At 35.1% G+C, this 18610-nt stretch overlaps 1 protein-coding gene and 1 long non-coding RNA gene across 2 annotated transcripts in view; one reads left to right on the top strand and one right to left on the bottom strand.

The window, feature by feature from the left end:
* Positions 1-527: 527 nt before the first annotated feature.
* LOC119072287 overlaps positions 528-18610 on the bottom strand; it is a 381328-nt gene continuing 363245 nt past the window's right edge. The window contains exon 2 of the long non-coding RNA XR_005086826.1: positions 528-621. This is a non-coding gene — a long non-coding RNA (uncharacterized LOC119072287). The remainder of the gene's footprint in view (positions 622-18610) is intronic.
* Positions 9142-18580, top strand: LOC119072257 (phospholipase B1, membrane-associated-like). Its single transcript, XM_037177445.1, has 7 exons — positions 9142-9368; positions 9466-9602; positions 9680-9729; positions 9793-9929; positions 11223-11351; positions 12096-12257; positions 18093-18580. The coding sequence occupies exons 1-7, from the start codon at positions 9157-9159 to the stop codon at positions 18562-18564; spliced, it is 1299 nt and encodes a 432-aa protein (XP_037033340.1). The 5' UTR covers positions 9142-9156; the 3' UTR covers positions 18565-18580.

Here is an 18610-nt window from a genome sequence, read left to right on the forward strand (position 1 = left end):
GTCGTTCGTGTTGCAGTTTGAATGAATTCATACTACAGCGTACTACAGCGTACGCAATAGAGCTTGATATATGGTATATAGCGAGACATATTAATGTAGAAATCCATTGTGTTGCTATTGCCGATTGCGACAAAGCAATTTAAATTTCGTTAAATTGATAACTCTGTATGTATAACGGTGGGCATTTTTGTCGGCATGATAGTAATATTTGATTTTTCGATAGATTTCATACACAAACTAAATAATTTATGATTATTTTTTGGATCAGCCCAAACCTCCAATCGTGGTTTGGTGTGATAATCGACATTAACTTGCAACCACATCCAGTTGCGGACAAAATTTGTCACAAATAATGAACGTTATAGAGCGATTTTATGATTTTAAAACTTGAACTCAGTAAGTTTGACAGATAAAGGATTTTACAACCTGCCGCATGCGAAAGTTGTTATTTATAAAGCAATTTATAGCAATACGAAAATGATCCATTACGTGTGGACTATTTTCGGTTCATTTTTGTTATTTTCCTGTGTGGAAATCAACTTTTGCACTTTGGAAGGCAGTAAACCAGATTACATTGAATGCTGCTGCATACTTCAATACTTCGGAAACAATTTTGTGATACTCGCAAACTCACTCGTGTACAACTTGCTTCGGAAACGTCGACAGGTTCTTTTGTATACCTAGCATTCGGCTCGTATATACAAACCATACACTTGTCGAAATTACAGTTACCGAAGCTTATTGCTCGAAAACACACTTGAGAGTTTGCTTTTATCACAAATTTTTTACCTTCTGCAGATCATCCAATGTAATCTACTACTGAATGGAAAGGTTGTAAGTTTTACGAGTATAAACCACAAAAGTGGCAAACAAACGACTTATTGATTAGGGTACATCGAATTTCCACTTTTCTGTCATGGATGAAACCGGATACAATGGGTCACTTACAGTGTGTTATGTGTTCATCTTTAGATTTTAGTCTATGATATTTTGGCGCAAAATTTGAATTATGTAAGGATGACTTTCAAAACTCTTAAAAAATGGGATTTTTAGACTGTAGACGTATTTCTGATATCTCAGGAACTACTGAACCGATTTTGATTACCTTTTTTCCCCTAAAAGGTAGTAAAAAGTAATGAATATTGAGCCCGACATAAAGTCAATCTTTAATATTAACCTGTCACATACGGTTATTCATCTGTTATCGATAACGACGACAAAAATAATGACAAACTCTTGGTAATATGGTCCTTTATATGGTAAAATGCATGTTAAAAAAATGAAGTACAAGATTTGAAATCATCAGATTTGAAATACTTTGATCGATGTAAGTAATAGACCCGACAATAGTGCTGGTCATATGCTTGCTGTCTGTAACAGGTTAACAGATTGTGCGAAAATATCTTTTTGTTAATGCTAATCGATTCCGAACATATTTTAAAACATTTTGGTCCAAAGCAGGGCCTATTTTAAGGAAATTAAATTTCCAAAAATTCTCAAATTTTTCAATCACTTTTCGTCTTTTAATCTAAAAACACAACAGATTGCATCGTAAATGTTGTTTTAACTGCCTTTTTAGTTGGTTTTTATGTCTTTGAGCTTAACTGATTACTTCGGAATGAGATCTAACAGAAAACAAAATTTGGAAATTTTAAGAATTTTTGTGAAATTTGTGAAATTTTGGACATTTTTGGAAATTAAATTCCTTAAAATAGGCCCTGGTACAAAGAAATATGAAAAACCACTTAAAACCGCAAAGATGTCTCAATTTTAGTTTTCATTTAAATACTAAATCGCAAAATAAAAAAACTGACAGATCACAACAAAGAAAAAAAAAGCTCTCTCTGACGTATAAATTTATACGACTGATTGCGTGGATTTCTTTTTTTTAGAATTTTCTTTCACAAATTTTTTGGTTCAACTTTTTCTTGATAAGACTTTTGCGTACAGCGCACTATGCGTCACCCTCAGCTACATCAGTTATTTTGTAAGTAAGATAAGGGACTTGTAGTTTAGATACTCGTCTCGTACTAGCTATATGTGTCCAAAAGTATAAGAAAAACCACCTTATAGCGCTATATGTGTGCTTTGGAAAGCTTTCGAAAGCTCCGAGCATCTTTTGAATCCGTTGGAAAAGTAAAATATTTCAGTGGAATCCAAACGAAGCAACAACCTCGATACTGCGTTTTAGCTTAACACGATGGTATTTCCCTATGCTCATGTATACGTACTGGGGTTACGTTACAGGTTCTCACTTCAGCCTCGCCAAAGAATGTTCTTATATCAATGTCTGGCTCTTTTTTTCCCAACGTCAAAACATTTAAAAGAAAAAGACTTATTTGCAACGCTTCTTCTATGCATCATCGTATTTATTGAAAATAAACCATCATTTTCTTCGCTGATTTCGATCGAATAAATTTTTCCCATACAATCGAAACTATTAGGGATCGTTCTACACCCGTATATCGGATAATTTATGCCAATAAATTTCCAATATTTTGATATATTGTATATTGAATTTTCATGGTATGTTGCATGTTGTTTACGGTGGTATAAATAAAACTTTATGTTTCACCGTGCTCGTACAGATTTCATAGAACATTTACCGAATGGCTTTGAGTAGTAGTGTACATAATATAGTAACTTCCTACATGTTATTACCTTAGGTGGAAGCCTATTATATGGCCACAACTATACAGAGATATGGCAAGTATTAAATTAAACTTATTTTAAATGAAAGAGGAATTACCTTTGTAAGGAAATTGAAACTTTAACATTGAGAACGCGTAGGTAGAGAGTTATATACTTGGAAAACTTACAAAAGAAAAAAAGTTCATTGTCCCATGTCCATGTTTGAATTCTGCAAAAGTTAATATCCTTGCATAAAAATGATAAATGGATGAAAGTTTGTCTACCGATTAGAATTCACATTTTTTTAATACCGAAAACCCACAACAATTTCATCAATATGGATACTTTCAATGAAGCACAAGATGTTACTTTGACAATTTTTTTTCTTCTGTTTAAATTTATCAGAGTATGGGAAATTCTACCCTGCTAAATAAATTTTTTGAAAATTTAAATAAAATATCTAGGGGACCGAATATAATTACTTCAAATTGAGATAAGAGAAATGCAAAAATTTCCATTTCAATTTGAAACGATTAGAATTTGACGGAATATTCGGGAAATGAGTTTAATTACGCACTGATGAAGCAGGCCTAACAGTAATTTGTTTACCGAAGGGAGAAAATAGGAGTGATGATGCTTGAGTTGGAATTTCCCATTTCTCCCAGAGGTGAACACAACGTTTTTCATGCGTGCATGTTCTGATTTACCGTTTTTCTCCACGAAACGAAAACATCGATTCGCCATGCTATTTTCGAAAACAAAGTGACAGTTCAATTAAGAAAAGTTCGTTTTTCATCCACTGCAGAGAAAGTGGCGAAAGTGCCTAAAATCAGCCGCCCACCACAGATGCGTATATAACTTTCCATGCTAAGGGCCTAAATTTCGAGAAAAATTACGAAATTTATGCCCAAAAATTGACTGAACAGATTTGTGGTGAATTGAAAAGGAAAACACCGCAATTTTTTAGAACTTCATTCTTTGCGCTCTATGTTTTAATGAAACTGGTGTTATAATAGAAATGTATAATGGAGCTGTTTGCCGCATATATACATGAATATATATATATATATATATATAGAGACGGAACGGCTCAGTGGTTACATACTAGCCTTATCAGACAATTCAACTTGAAATTTTTCCTAGCGAATATATCACATTGGGAACGTCCTAAAGTTTACTCAAGCTTCGTAAATTTGGTAGATGCAGTGTGTTTGGTGGCTGCAACGATGTACACACGGAATCAATCGTATGATGTAACCCAAATATGATGAATCTATGTTCATATATCTAGTCTACATTTAGGCGAAATATCAATTAGCAGTCTAGCTTTCTCTCAACATATTTGCATACTTTGAGGCGTCGTTGAAGTCACATTAAGCCGGTGGTTCATACTGCACTTATTATTGACTGTAAATCAAAGCTAGAATCACTATCGTTTTTCGCATGCGCAGAGAGAGAGAGAGAGAATTCTCTCTATACGAAGGTGCATTAACAACACTACGGAGGCTATAAACAGGGAAGCGCGCAGAGACGTTAACGTAGTGGTAGTGTAAGGAGTAAGTTTAATTTGAAAGTACCAACAGAAATAACTTCACTCTGGTAAAATATACATGAAATGTCAGTGAAGTTGGCTGCAATCAAACAGAGCTCAGTAATTTTGCTCACATATTGGGTTCTTTTGCGTTAAGTTGAAGCTAGCTGTGAGGTAAATTCAATTCCATACGAACTTAGTAGGTGAAACAACATTAGTCACAAGAAAATGAGTTGATGACAACATTACAAAAATGAATTCACCCGAAAGTCGGGAACCGTTTTTCTCTATTCCCCTGAGGGTTTGCCTTCAAGTGTTTATATACTTTGAGTGAGTTATTTTATGACTGGTACTAGATATGTAATAGAACTATTCGAACAGCATTTCACTATTGGAGCGCGCTTAATGACAACTTGAGTTTTATAGTACATTGAATGCCAACACTTGGAATAAAAAAAACTCGAGCAGTGCCGCACGTCTTGGACTAAGTAGACTTAATCGTATAAAGATTAAATGGACTAAATTGAATAATCCAGTTTAACCCCACACGAATTAGACCATTTAATCCAATAAGTGTGGTATCTTCCGATAAAACTGTCACTAAATGCGTACTTCTACTTGAAGGGCAGGGTATAAAGGTATCGAACGCGGTAGTCTTATTATTTTTCTTTTATTTGTCAACAGACAACCATAACGCGTAACGTCAGCCTCTTTGGATCTAAATGGAATGATTTAATCAATTACGACAAAGTTTTAATTAACATGCAGCGACAAATAAATTCCGTCGAAATATTTTGTAAATCACGTTCGCTTATTATTTCAACAAAACACCGTTCCAGAGAGCTATCACAAACCGCATTTCCAATATTCCAATTGAATACGTGCAACATTCACAGCTTATTCACTTATCGAATACAAATTAACCCGCTTGGTAATTATATGCCTCTATTAATGGCAACATTTGCAGAAGTTACGTAATTATGGGTTCAAGAACATTTTGCTCTAGAATTTCGAAAGTTTTGCTGGGCGATTGAGATGGTTGACTGTGTGTCGACACTACTAATTGGAAATAAGTTTTTTTTTCTTTCATTTGAACTACTCACATCGTGGGGAGACAAAACTGAAACGATTTTATGGTTTTAAATTGTGACTGAATTGTGATGTATGGCTAAAATTCAATTAACTTTTCCAATTAATATACCTGGGGGACATCCATAAAAAACGTCCGCAATTCAGTGTTGCCAGACAATTCGAGAAATACTCATCTTTGAACGTTAGATTTACGTTTTACCCTCCTATTCAGGGGGTAAATTTGAAGGGATGAAGGGATTGCACTTCAGAAATTCATATTTATGGAAATTTTGAAGATTTGTATGGCAGCACTGAACGTCCGCAATTCAGTGTTGCCAGACAATTCGAGAAATGCTCATCTTTGAACGTTAGATTTACGTTTTACCCTCCTATTCAGGGGGTAAATTTGAAGGGATGAAGAAGATTGCACTTCAGAAATTCATATTTATGGAAATTTTGAAGATTTGTATGGCAGCACTGAATTGCGGAGTCCTTTGTGGATGCCCCCATAATCGTTTCATAATTGAAACCAATCGCAAAATAACAAACCTTCTGGTCTTCCAAACTAAAAGCGACTCGCTCAGCGAACGACTTGCTTCATACAACCAAATTTTATGTTTGGAAAAAATTATCTCAAAAATGATATTCCATCGGTGTTTACTGTTTTGCAAAGCCGTGTATACCGTGTACAGCTAATCAATTTGAATTCTTTAATCAAAACATTATGCATACCTCTTTCGCAAACCGATATTATGCGGTACGCATTGGTGTGTTTTATCAATTACGCTGCGTACACATGCTCAAAAACTTTGAAACATTACCCAGTATCAGCTAGGCATATTAATAATTTTGTTTATTTTTACAATGTCGATACATAATAGATATATGTATATCATCATCACCACCATGCACATGTAGTACTTGTACACACATGCGGTAAGTTAGTCGGTTATTTGGGGTATAATATGGTTTGTCTGCATGCATGCAGCACACTACATGATGATGCTTATGCTATTTACTTATAATAACACGAAATCGAAGGACGTTCATAAACTTCAATTGATTTTAATCTGTCACTTAATTAAATTGGTTAGTTCGGTGGAAACTTCCAGCCTAGATAGATTTATCGTTTATTATAAATGCATTGTGTACGAGGAAATTGTGCGGTTTAGGAAGGTATCTGTGATTTCGGGTACGTACAGAATTGAGATTCTGATACAGTGTGCGATTGGGTGCGATGCTTTGTTGTGTTGCTATTCAATATTATATTATAATAAAGAAATTGGTGGGCTTTGTGGTGCGGCGAAACATTGTTTCGAAACAATTAAGATTTTACGACGTTTTGGGTTGCGATAACTATCAGTAATTTGGAAAATTGTTTAGATTATGATGTGATTTAATGTAATTCGTGTGTGGTGAATGTTTTGTGCTTTTCGTTCAAAATGTTGGAAGCTAAAAGTTGTTTTATCAAAGCGTTTAGGGACTTTAATCTTTTGAATTAAGATTTATATCGCCTCCCCATGTGTGTACAATAATAATCGGTCAGCACTGGCCAATGTTCTCTTCATTAGGATGGTGCACTTTGCACCAGTGATTAACATTGATATGTAACTTTTTAAAGCGATTACTAGCCATTCAGAACCTCACCCTTAACCCCACCATCCATATTCGAGCCTTAGGTGTCGAGGAAACTTTAATGAATTATAGTGAACTGCCTCGCCTGTTGTAGTGATACGTAGCTCAAATGAAAGACAACTGTTGAAGCTTTCTTTCAGGGTCCCTTTCCGAGGTCTCACACATTTTCCGACTTTTAAACCTTTTAAGGGCTGGTATGCGAATAGCATTTGCATCGACTATTTTCAGTCAACTGCACAATAGCACCGGCCGGCAGAATAAAGCTGAAAACACACGAGACATCGAACAAGTGTTTCGACCAAAATTTTCTTTATTTTTTAATGCTTAAGAGACTATGCCCGAATACAATGGAAAGCATAAGAGGTGAGTTTCTTTGAATTTTTTCGGTGAATTTTTGTGATAAAATTTTACATACATTTTCGGGCTACTGTCCTGTCATTTCCCAATGATGGGCCTCCGAAACTATCACAAAGAGAATTTTGATCGAAACACGTTTTCGATGCCTCGTTTGTTTAGAGCTTAAGAGAAGGTTATAAGTTTTAAGAGTAGAAACCACAAACATGGCAAATTATTGCCAACGATTTAATTAGGCGTGTGACATGTGTGAATAATGTTTTCTTTTCGGTATCCAAATAAGACTCGCGATCTGTCCCGGTATCTATTAATCCCGATAAGAATATTGGGATTTACCGGTAAAGAATGTTTATTTTCAATCTTACTGAAGCAACACTGTTCAATATTCCTTTACAGTGAACAAAAATGACGAGTAAATGTTCAGATGTTTGAGTTCTGTTCCATGAATGACGTGAGTACAGACGAAAAAGTGTATTGACTAAAGCTACTAAAGCATTTCAATGAAGAAAATCGATTACAGTTCAATGACAAGGCTTTTTCTCTATTTTCCTACAAAAGATCGCGATTCGCTCTTCCCGTTGTGCACTCACCTGTTATCATCTAATCTTTAAATTCCCTATTCCTGTTCGTTTCCTGATAATTTCGCTATTTTTACTATTTTCTACTAGTTTTTCAATCAGTTCCCGATCTCGATTGCAAGAACCGTTTTTTTATGAATTTCCTGATTTCTAATTATTTCCTGATTTCCAAATATTTCCCGATTTCATTTCCCATTTTCAATCTGTTTCCAAATTTATAGTTTCTATTTTCCAATTTCTCGTCATTTACCGATTTCCAGTCATTTTCCCGCTTCTTTTCTCCTTCTCATTATTTCTTCCTGCTAGGCAGGGTAGATTTCTTGGCATCCGGTTTTTCAGCAAGAAAATTTCCTGGTATCCTGGATACACATTACTGGTGCTCATCACAAGCGAAGTCCCTTCAATCCTCAAACCCACCGTATGTAATCTATCGAGTGGGAAAAGGCCTGAAACAACGCTGCTTATATACGGTAGAATTGCGAAAAAAGTACCGAAGTCTTGTGACTAATTTGATCAGACACATTTGGAACTATGCCGGACATCACTGTGTGCTTTAGAAATGTTTCGAAAGCTCTAAGTACATTGGAGCTTTGAATCCATTGTAAAAGTGAACTCACACATTTCCCGAATTGAGGCTATTTAAGGGCTAGTATGTTACACAATTCTACTATTACCAGAAATATTTTTATGGACCCACACCATATAGCAAAATGTATGGTAAAACTAATGAAGTAAAAGATTTTGTATCAATCTGTTCAAATAGCTCAGATAATAGAAGGAACGGATTCCGTAATTATATCGGTGCTATGCTGGTTGTCTGTGGGAAAATTTTTCGGTAAATAACTCGGGAAATACGAGAACTGTGTTCCACTACCTAAATGGAGAGGTAGAACATAATTTCGACTTCACAGCGCGTAGTTCTCGAGTTATTTGTACGATTTCGATTTGGTGGGTGGCACTGAAAAAGCCTTACGTAATTTATGAATGATCGCTTAGGAGATATAGAAACAATGTGAGGGAGCATAGAATCTACAATAGAAATATTGTGCAGCTTGGAAGGTGTGGCAGTTCTGTGTTACATGCAAAACAAAATCTTTCCCTAGACTTAATTCAATTCACTCAGTTTATCTAAAACTATATTAACACATCGGATTTGGAAGTTATTGACTTCCGAACTCCTAATAAACTGTAATTCGACCGATTTTTTTTAATGAATTTTCTCTCTGCATGAGTTTTTCAGATTGGTTTTTCTGATTAAATTGAATTTTCATCGTCATTTTATTGTCCATATTGCTAGATTTGACTGTGAACATTTTTTTTCGGGTTAAAATTTAATAAAATTCATTTATTAAAACGATGAATGTGAAACTTTTTGAAATTGTGTGCCTGGTGAGCGTAATCCATACGATGAATGGTGAAATAAATAATCGAATCAATCGTATGCGTGGAAATTTATTGCAAAATTTAACACGAACCCATGAATATGACGATAACATTGTGACGAGTCAATTGGACGCATCAATTCAAGTGAGACAGTTTTATCGCAGCTTTCGCGATGTGTATAACAGGTATATAAATGGCCGTAATAATTAATCAAAATTACAAATTGTTACCAGAGATCCATTTTTTTGTGTTATGTTACGACAAACCATTTTTAATCTATAGCTGGTTCGGCGGTACAGGCAAACGTGATAATGGAAATTTTCTACAAAAGCGTGTGCCCGATACAGTGGCATTTCCATGCCGTACGAACGGATATAGAAGCACAATAATTCCCAAGAATGTTAATCGATTACGTCCCGGTAGTTTTTCAAAATTCGTTATTTACTGTGCAAAATCGCATTTCAAAAATAATAAAAAAAAAACATTTTTTTTCCAGGCGATATTGATATTGTAATGGCTATAGGGGATTCATTAACCAGTGCAACGGTATGTTTATTGATTTTGGTTATATTTGTATATTGGCGGAAAGCAATTTTTTTTTTGATTTAGTCTGCAAATTCGGCTGCACTGTGGGAGGTTTTAATTGAAAATCGGGGTGTATCTTGGTGTATAGGTGGACAAGGAAACTGGCGATCACATTTAACTCTTCCAAATATATTGAAAGAATTCAATCCGAATTTATTTGGGTAAGATTGATTGGTCACAGAAATTCAAATTTTTCTCTGTTAAATTACAACAAAAACAATTGAAGAACGTAGCACACGCTACGACGTTAATCCTTCAGCGTATTTGACCCTATTTCCCTCATGGCCAGCCCAAGTGGGACACGTAGAAATTATAAATCTTAGAAGTTAGAAATTGTAAAGGTAGATCTCGCCTCCAAATTTTGACGACATCCCTACGCGATTGCTATAGAGCTGTCTTGAAATGGCGCATAGTGCAATTACGAAGTACCCTTCAAATTTATACCAAATTTAGTTGACCACAAAGGGCCATGGACTTATGATGGAATCTTAGAAACCAACCTATTACCACCAACGAACCCAAAAAAGGAGAGGACCCAAAAAAAAACCACGCAAATACTTTAAATCTATCTGAGTTCATTGATTTCTACAAATATAAAGCTCAATAATACCAAAAGTTTTGAAGAGAACCCAAGAAACCTCGGAAATCCCTTAAATTTCCTTGGATTCTACAACTGTGAAGAAGATGTTCCATTGGATGTTGGAATTTTGTGAACCAACACATTGTCAGTTTAATAATCTTAAAATTCCAGAAGGGAATAAAAAAAAACTCTCAAATTTTTCGAATTTTTTCGATAATACCAGAAGTCCAGAAAGGAACACACAAAAACCTAAGAAATCCTTCAAAATCATAAAGTTTTAGAACTGGGAAGATGGTGAACCATGAGGAGTGGTGCAACTTTGGGAACTAACGTAACACCTCAATACGTCCAAAAGCTGAAAAAGATTATGAAAATCAGTTTTTTCTTCAGTTCCACCCATCACCCATCATTCTACTACGAGTAGTATATTCACGCTCAGCTCACTCTGACACGACATGAGTCATGATCCAGTGAACCGTGGTCCATACTTCCGTAATATATGTGAAAAACAAGTCCTCCAAAGTGACGTATCTCCAAAATGTACAGAGACAAGTCACCATTTTTTCTTTTCTTTGTGGAATCGACATCGTAACCACTGGCATGCGTTGGCCTTACCGTCTGTTTTGAATTCCACATAAAACAAAGGGCACATCAGTTCCAAAAGCCCCAGTACTTAGTACAGGGCTAATAAAATCTTTCGGGCCGCGCTACTTTCGAACTTTTATCTCGCCTAAACAACAACAGCAAATTGTAAAACGTGAAGAACGTGACACTCGTTAACAGATTTTTATTTGAATTTTATTGTTATTGGATCGGTGCATTTATCTACAGTGTAGTTGTTGAATGTAAATTGTATGGTTAAATGGCATTTCAGATATTCGCTGCAAGATTCATACAATGTACATCAATCGGCTCAATTTAATGTGGCCGAGAATATTGCTACAGTCACCGACATGCCGTACATGGCCCAAAAATTGATCGATCGTATGAGACTGGATCCAAGGTAAGATAACAACTGTGAAATATGTCTTGTCATTGTAGTAGTCTAACAAGATTAGCTGCATGAGTATTGCTTCCTTTGTCTTATTCTATTACTGAGACTCGATTCGATTTTGAACCTATCCTTCCTCCCAACCAGATTTACTTGAAATCCAAAAAAATCTGGTACTTCATTAGTTTTAACATTCCTTTTTCTACATGATATCCAACTGAGATAGCTGCCCGTAGAGCTTATAGGTCATTTGTTCGATAAATTTAGTGTTTTATTAGGCAGCCTTTAGAAGCCTTAAGAGCCTACGCTATTACGTTTACAATTAAAAGAAATGAGTTTATCTCTAAATTAATATCCCGGGTTTTTCCGAGCAAATACATTGTACTCTACTTCGAAAAGTGACACCTGTCAAAAAATTTAATTTGGCTGCGTCAATCTTCCAAGAGCTTTAAAAAACCAAACAGAGTTTAAGTATAAGTGACTTTACGCAGACATTGATGGAAATACATAATCTGTCACTTCTCTTGCTGCAATTATTCTGAACAATGTAAAATCTATTACTTCATTAGTTCACACATATTAACCATGTAAGTTTGCAACGCCTATACTTATTTCTGACATAACTTTCGATAACAAATAACATCGACATTCGTAGCCGGTTCATTTGTTACTTTTCGTATCTACTTCAAACAAAAAAAAACAATTTCCTTCAGCTAATTATAAATTCATTCAAAACTGAAATCATTCAACCATCAGAGTCAACATGACATCACACTGGAAGCTATTAACATTCATGATAGGTGGAAATGATTTTTGCTCGGACATATGCTACCAAACGAATGCAACTCAGTGGATCAATGAAAGTCAAGAAAAATATCTAATTAAGACGCTGCGATATTTGCGCCAACACATGCCACGGTAAGTACACTAACAGACTAAAGCGGAAATTATCCGAATCATGAATGACCGTAAAAAAAGAATGTTTGCGATTACCACCAGAAATTTGTTGTGACTTTGCTTCACATGAGATCTCTGTTTGTTGATTTTGTTGTTTGAATTTTATTAATTGACTTGTCATGCAACAACATTTCTTCGAAACATAACATTTTTTACGGACAGAACGATCCGAATTTTCTTTCTGTAATTCGGTGTCGGAAACATTACTTTTCGACACTATTGTAAAACCACTGACTTTGTGTGCAATTCAATATTTCTCGAAATTATGAAGAGGTGGTCAATGTGATTCTACTACATCTACTACAATGAGAAGTGATAGGTTATTCTCCTCCGGGTAGTTTATGTGTGGCTATGACCGCACCGGAAACTAAAATTTGAAAGAAGATACATCTGTACTGCGGTCTTATAAATTTACGCGTAAGTTTGTAATACCCCGAGTTCGATTCCATGAGTAATGGGAAATATATTGTGGTTGTCTAGATATGCAAAATCAGCGAAAAATGTCTTGAGTAAAACGCAACCGATTTTTCTCCTATTTTGTATTGTCAATGGGAAAGCGAAGATGAGCGGATAGATATTGCGTATACTATTCGCACGGGTCTATCCTTATTTTTGTGATTTGAAAAGCGACAGTGACATGGAAATAACCGATTTCTACGGAAGTTAGTCATACATTTTTTCATGAACACATCTAGCGAATTATGAAGGGAAAAAAAACTTTTCCCATTTATCCAGCCAATCTATTGCAAATACAAGTTATTTCTAACATCAAATCGTGATGTTCTAGCCATTTGTACAAGAAAACTTAAATAATTTACAATAATACTGTCCTGGTTGTATATGGTCAGAACTGCTTTCCGTTTCATATTTTACAGTGATAGTCCTTTACGTATCAAGGGATAAAGAGATGAAACGTAGAGTTTTCGTGTATTTTCTTGATCCGAGGTTAAGCCGAGGTTAATAAACACACGAATACGAGACTTTTAATTTTTATCCCGAGTTATGTTATTGATTTCGTCGCGTAGTTCCACCGTCGTTTAGGAATAACGTTGATCCTAACACATGGATTTTCAAAAATTTTGAATGAGAGGTTTCCAGCACAAGCCGGAGACCAAAGGAACTTTACTTCACGTATGCACTGCCATGTAGATTAATCAGTAGATTCGTCGTTATGGTTGTCGTTCACTAAAATTTCGTTCATTTGACAGCGAAATTTGAGTACTGCTTGCAAGTTTATTGTTGTTTTTTTCAACGGCCGGCTGCCTATCAATGAATGTACAAACCAGGTATGGTCTGTTCATACAAACCGGAGGACATGGCGATTTCATATAAACAAACTAACCTCTCATGAGAGGTGAGTTTGTTTATATGAAATCGCTATGTCCTCCGCTCCATACAAAGTTTGACATTCGACCATACCTTGTGTTGACGTTCATTGCTGCCTATCACGTTAAAGCACAATACGATACAAAGTGCTCATGTATACGGCTAATACAACATAGGTGCGATAACTGCACCTCACCTGCGTCTCGGATACCGCATTAATTTGCATTTATGATATAAACGGTTTACGTGACAATAGTATACTATTACATGCTTTTCTTCAGCTTACACTCAATTTACTTTCCATCCCTAGCGCCTAGGGCTGTAATATACCACTTTCGGCCAAAGGTAAAACAAAGGTATTTTCGTGCATACGTTTATGTTTCAAAACTCACGCACCTTTCTTAGTTTTACTTGCATCTCGAATTGCTATTTAACACTTCAACCCAATGTATCGCTTCAACCAGATCGAAAGTAAATGGAGAGAATAAAAAAAAACTGCAAACTGCAAATAATGTTTATAATTTATTTGACAATTATGCGGGAGTTTCGTTGTTGGTTTTTTTTTTTTTTGATTCCGTAAACATAATGTGGTGAAATTGACCGATGCGAATGGAAATGTATACATATTCCAAACAATAAATTTACGAATTTTGTTTTATGACGACTGAAACATGAACTATTAACATGGTCAAATATTTATTTAATGTAATTAGAGTGCTTTTTTTCCGTTTCTGTCTCATTGAAATATTAAAAACATTATTTTTCCATTGTTGCCTCTGTGTATGGATGGGTGTGTGTTTGGCTGCTTGATGAGAAAGATCTTAATACAATTTAATTTTTTTTTGGTAAATGCTTTTTCAGCTTAAATAGTGCGGCACACAACATTTATTACCATTTTAAATGAATTTATAATGTAATTATAATTAGGGAAATTTGATTATGCAACGTGTGGAATGATTCATATACCGAACACTTTAATTATTCCCTTTTATGGGAGATAACAAAAATTTATTTGCACTTTTTATATATGTTCCGGTTTTATTATATACTTATATTAACTGCTAACTGGTATGGCATACCAGAAGGCCTTGGTTAATGTAATACATCATAAAGTTCAACTCAGATAATATTTTTAACCCGATGAAGAAGGAAATGCAAAAGAATTTAATTTTTTTTTCGAATAATTTTTCAAAATTGACTTTCAGGTATGCAAGAAAAAGAGCGTGTATCGATATTGCATACACATACTTAATTTACCTTATACCTATATGACTGGTTATATTATATTTGTTGAAAACGAAGGTATGATGATGATGATGATGAGTCGAATATATAATAGCGTTGAACGTAATAATTATCGGAACAACAACTTGCGTGAACCTCGTCATAAACTTTTCAGAAACGTTAAGCCTATTGCAATATATTCTATTACTTCTTTTGACTAAGCTAATGTCTAAAGTTTCGATATAGAGTATTAAAAGAGAGTAGACATTTTGACGAATCACACATCCAGCTCAGTTAATAATTTAACTGGGTTTTTCCCCTGTCTTTCGCTCTTTTCACATTCTATACATTTTGGTATATTAGAAGACCACTTTTAATAAGTTCGATAAATTATTCGAGATATATTCTGTTAACCGTTCACATACTACAACCACATCATTGGTGCTTGTCGAATCTATTACTTCATTTGTTTGATAGGTCTAGCGTTTGATGGAAACTCTATTACTTCAATATTTTTATCATACATTTTGCTATCTACAACCGCGTTAGCTAGAGTTACAGTACTTTTACTGTGGCTCGTCATTAACGATAGGTGTAATCCCATATTTAAAAAAATGAAAGTTGAACTTGCCAAGATTGTTCTGTTAAGTAAATGGACAATATGAATAAACTCGAACGTGTTAAATCTGCATCAACATGATAACATGTAGACCGATGTCGAACAATTAAAACTGTAGAATGCTAACCAATTACAAACTTTAATTGAATTAAATTAAGGTATTATCTGTATAGTACTTGAAGAGTTCACATCGATGGGGAAACAACAAGATCGAATGGTGGGACAGGCTTCATTCGACATTGGAGGGAATATAGGGAGATATGAGCGAATGAGTGGAACGAACGAGCACAAATTATGAGCGAATGGCGGGAAAATATGAGCGATTGAATGGATAATATGAGCGAATGGAATTCGAATGCGAATGATGGGACAGAATTTTCCGTTGTAGTTTCCCCCTCGGTTCACATTCTGAGTCGTGGATCCACTGGATGATGAGTTCAACTACGATTTACTTACTGGAAGTTCTAAACTATTCGCAGAAAGATTATCGTAAAAAGAGAAGTAGTTACTAAAGAAAATAAATACAAGAAAACGGATAATCATTTTTCGTACGATTTATATCTTAAAAGATATTTAACAAATTTTAATTGTTTTAAGTAAATCTGCGGAAAATTTTAAATGAAAATGTGAAAATGGAACAACTTTGAACTTTCCCCGTCTTTCTCCCATATAGCATACACTTCAACGACTGATTCAAACAGAATGAACCGAAAATTGTCTTTTTACAAAACCCAATGTGATTGATTTAACTCAATTAGAATTTGTGAGAATGCTACTACTTCAACACTACTTTGTTGAAATAATTTCAAAAATTAAATTAAAGCTTGTGTTGAAATTCGTGAAATTTCTTGAATATAGTTTCACAAAAATACCCCCATGTAGCAAATAAAATGCAGCTAAAGAATGTTACTGTTAGAGAGAACAGGAAAACAGAGCCAAGGCAATATTTTGCCCATGAAACAAAAACTTCGATTCATTTTTCTTGCGTAAATATAAATTTGAATCCCTCTCTGTCTCTCTATGCAGAAATAGGTACAACAGTTGTTTAAATAAAAATCTTTGTTGTGCGTACACTACTTGGTACACATTATCAATTCGTTGAATTATTCACATGCTCCAGTTCGAAAGTATTATTGAACGATGCTGTTTTACATTACAAGTCTTTTTGCGATTGTCCTAACTGCTCAAATATTTATAAGAAAAAAATGAAATTATTTCACAAAACATTTCTTACTAAAACGGTATACGCTTTAGATTTTCCAGTTGTACTCTTCTATTGACCCCAGATTGTGCCCAGTTTGTTCGCCTCCAATGTTTGACTGTGACGAAGACTTTACAACAACAACCGCATCACCTAAGGGTTGTACTGGTTGTCCAATTTGTATCCCGAAAATTGAATGTTTAGATTGTGTAACTAATGGTTGATAATTTAGGTGTATAATTGACACAAAATTGGCCCGAGTATAATATCATAAAAAAATTCAAAATTCATAATTTGTGTTCCTTAAGGCTTACAACACGTCAACAACGACGAAAATAAGAGATGACGGCGAATGTGATCCAAGCGAAATATATGTCATCAAAACAAATGAAGTAAAAGATTCTCTATCAGCCCCGTTGAGAAACACTTGATCGAAAAAAAAGATTCGTTACTACCTCGTCTTCTGCAGTACTTACTTATTCTTTTGACTGAAAGTCAGGGTCTTCAAAATACATGAATGACTAAAAACACAAATCTTCTCCTAGCGTAAACATCAAACATATTCGGAGACTAATGCAATTAAAATATGCCTTGTATTCCTATCGTAAAGAAAGGAGTCGTGATTCCTTTGAGTGAATAAAAACCAACACATGCAATGGTTTAAAAATTTGGAGGCGTTTTGGCGTTTGAAAAAATGAGCGTTCGTGCTACGAGAAATGCTATGCCAAAAACCTTAAATGAGTGAAAATGTTTGTCACACTTTGTCCAGTCAACACGACAACTTGATTAATTCTGATTAATTTTGAAGGGAATTGAAATCCTGAGATTAAGTTAGAAGATGGGTTATAACGAGCTCTTGATCTTAGAGATATTTTCAAAAGAATTTTTGGCCAGTAGCTGGACAACACAATAACTCAACCTTTTTTCGATGAGGACTGAAATTTATTGGGTTATTCGGTAATGTGTCGAGTTTGGCCAGAGCGGAGCGAAGGATGCTAGGTCCGTAATTCGCACGAGTTGCATACTCTATTGCTGAAGAAATGGGACAATAATGTACTTGGTGAAAAAAAGTCTTAGAAAATTTCAACGAGTGTAAATTTTGCAACCAGAGCGAAGCGAGGGCCGTAATTTACACGAGTTTCATTTTTATTCAAGAGTCAAGCAAAAAATACGTACGACGGAATGCACAATTTATGATAGAGCACGACCATTTTGTAATATTTGTTGCAAAAATTTATCGAGAAAATCAGTCAGTGAAAGAACTGACCTATCCAAAATGTGAGTCTTTGCTCCTTTGATCAAACGATTTCGTATTCTCTTGTCTCTTCAGTATGGAAGTGGTTAGAATTGTGAGGTTGGATGTGGTGTTGACGATGAGAAGAATTTATTTTGATTCCTCTTCAATCCCATTAAATTACCATTTCAGGACATTCGTAAACCTAGTACCATCACCCCTGGTCAGTCTATCATTTTCAATGGACCAAGTAAATGTTCCATGGACATGCTACCTATCACGACCAATCGAATGTTCATGTCTTTTCGGTCCAGCATATTCGGAAAAGCGTCAACTCTTCCGCCAGCGTGAACGTGAATTTGTCAAAATAATGGAACGTGTCAGCTATCTCAAAGAATTTCACACGGACGACTTTACTGTCGTTTATCAGCCATTCTTCCGAGATGCGTCTGTGTTTGTAGACGACAGTAAAACACCGGACATGGATATTATGTCTGTGGATTGCATACATTTGAGTCAGAAGGGACATGCTGTTGCGGCGAATGGATTGTGGAATAATATGCTGGAGAGAAATGGTCGGAAGAGTTTGAAACTGAGCACATTGTTCAAACGATTTAACTGTCCTTCACCCAGTCAACCGTATTTAGTAACTTACTTTAATTAGCCGGTGCGTTGAGCATTTTAAATTAATTTTTTGTTCTGTAAATTAC

This window comes from Bradysia coprophila (genome assembly GCF_014529535.1).
Source record: "Bradysia coprophila strain Holo2 chromosome IV unlocalized genomic scaffold, BU_Bcop_v1 contig_81, whole genome shotgun sequence".
NCBI classification, from domain to species: Eukaryota; Metazoa; Arthropoda; class Insecta; order Diptera; family Sciaridae; genus Bradysia; species Bradysia coprophila.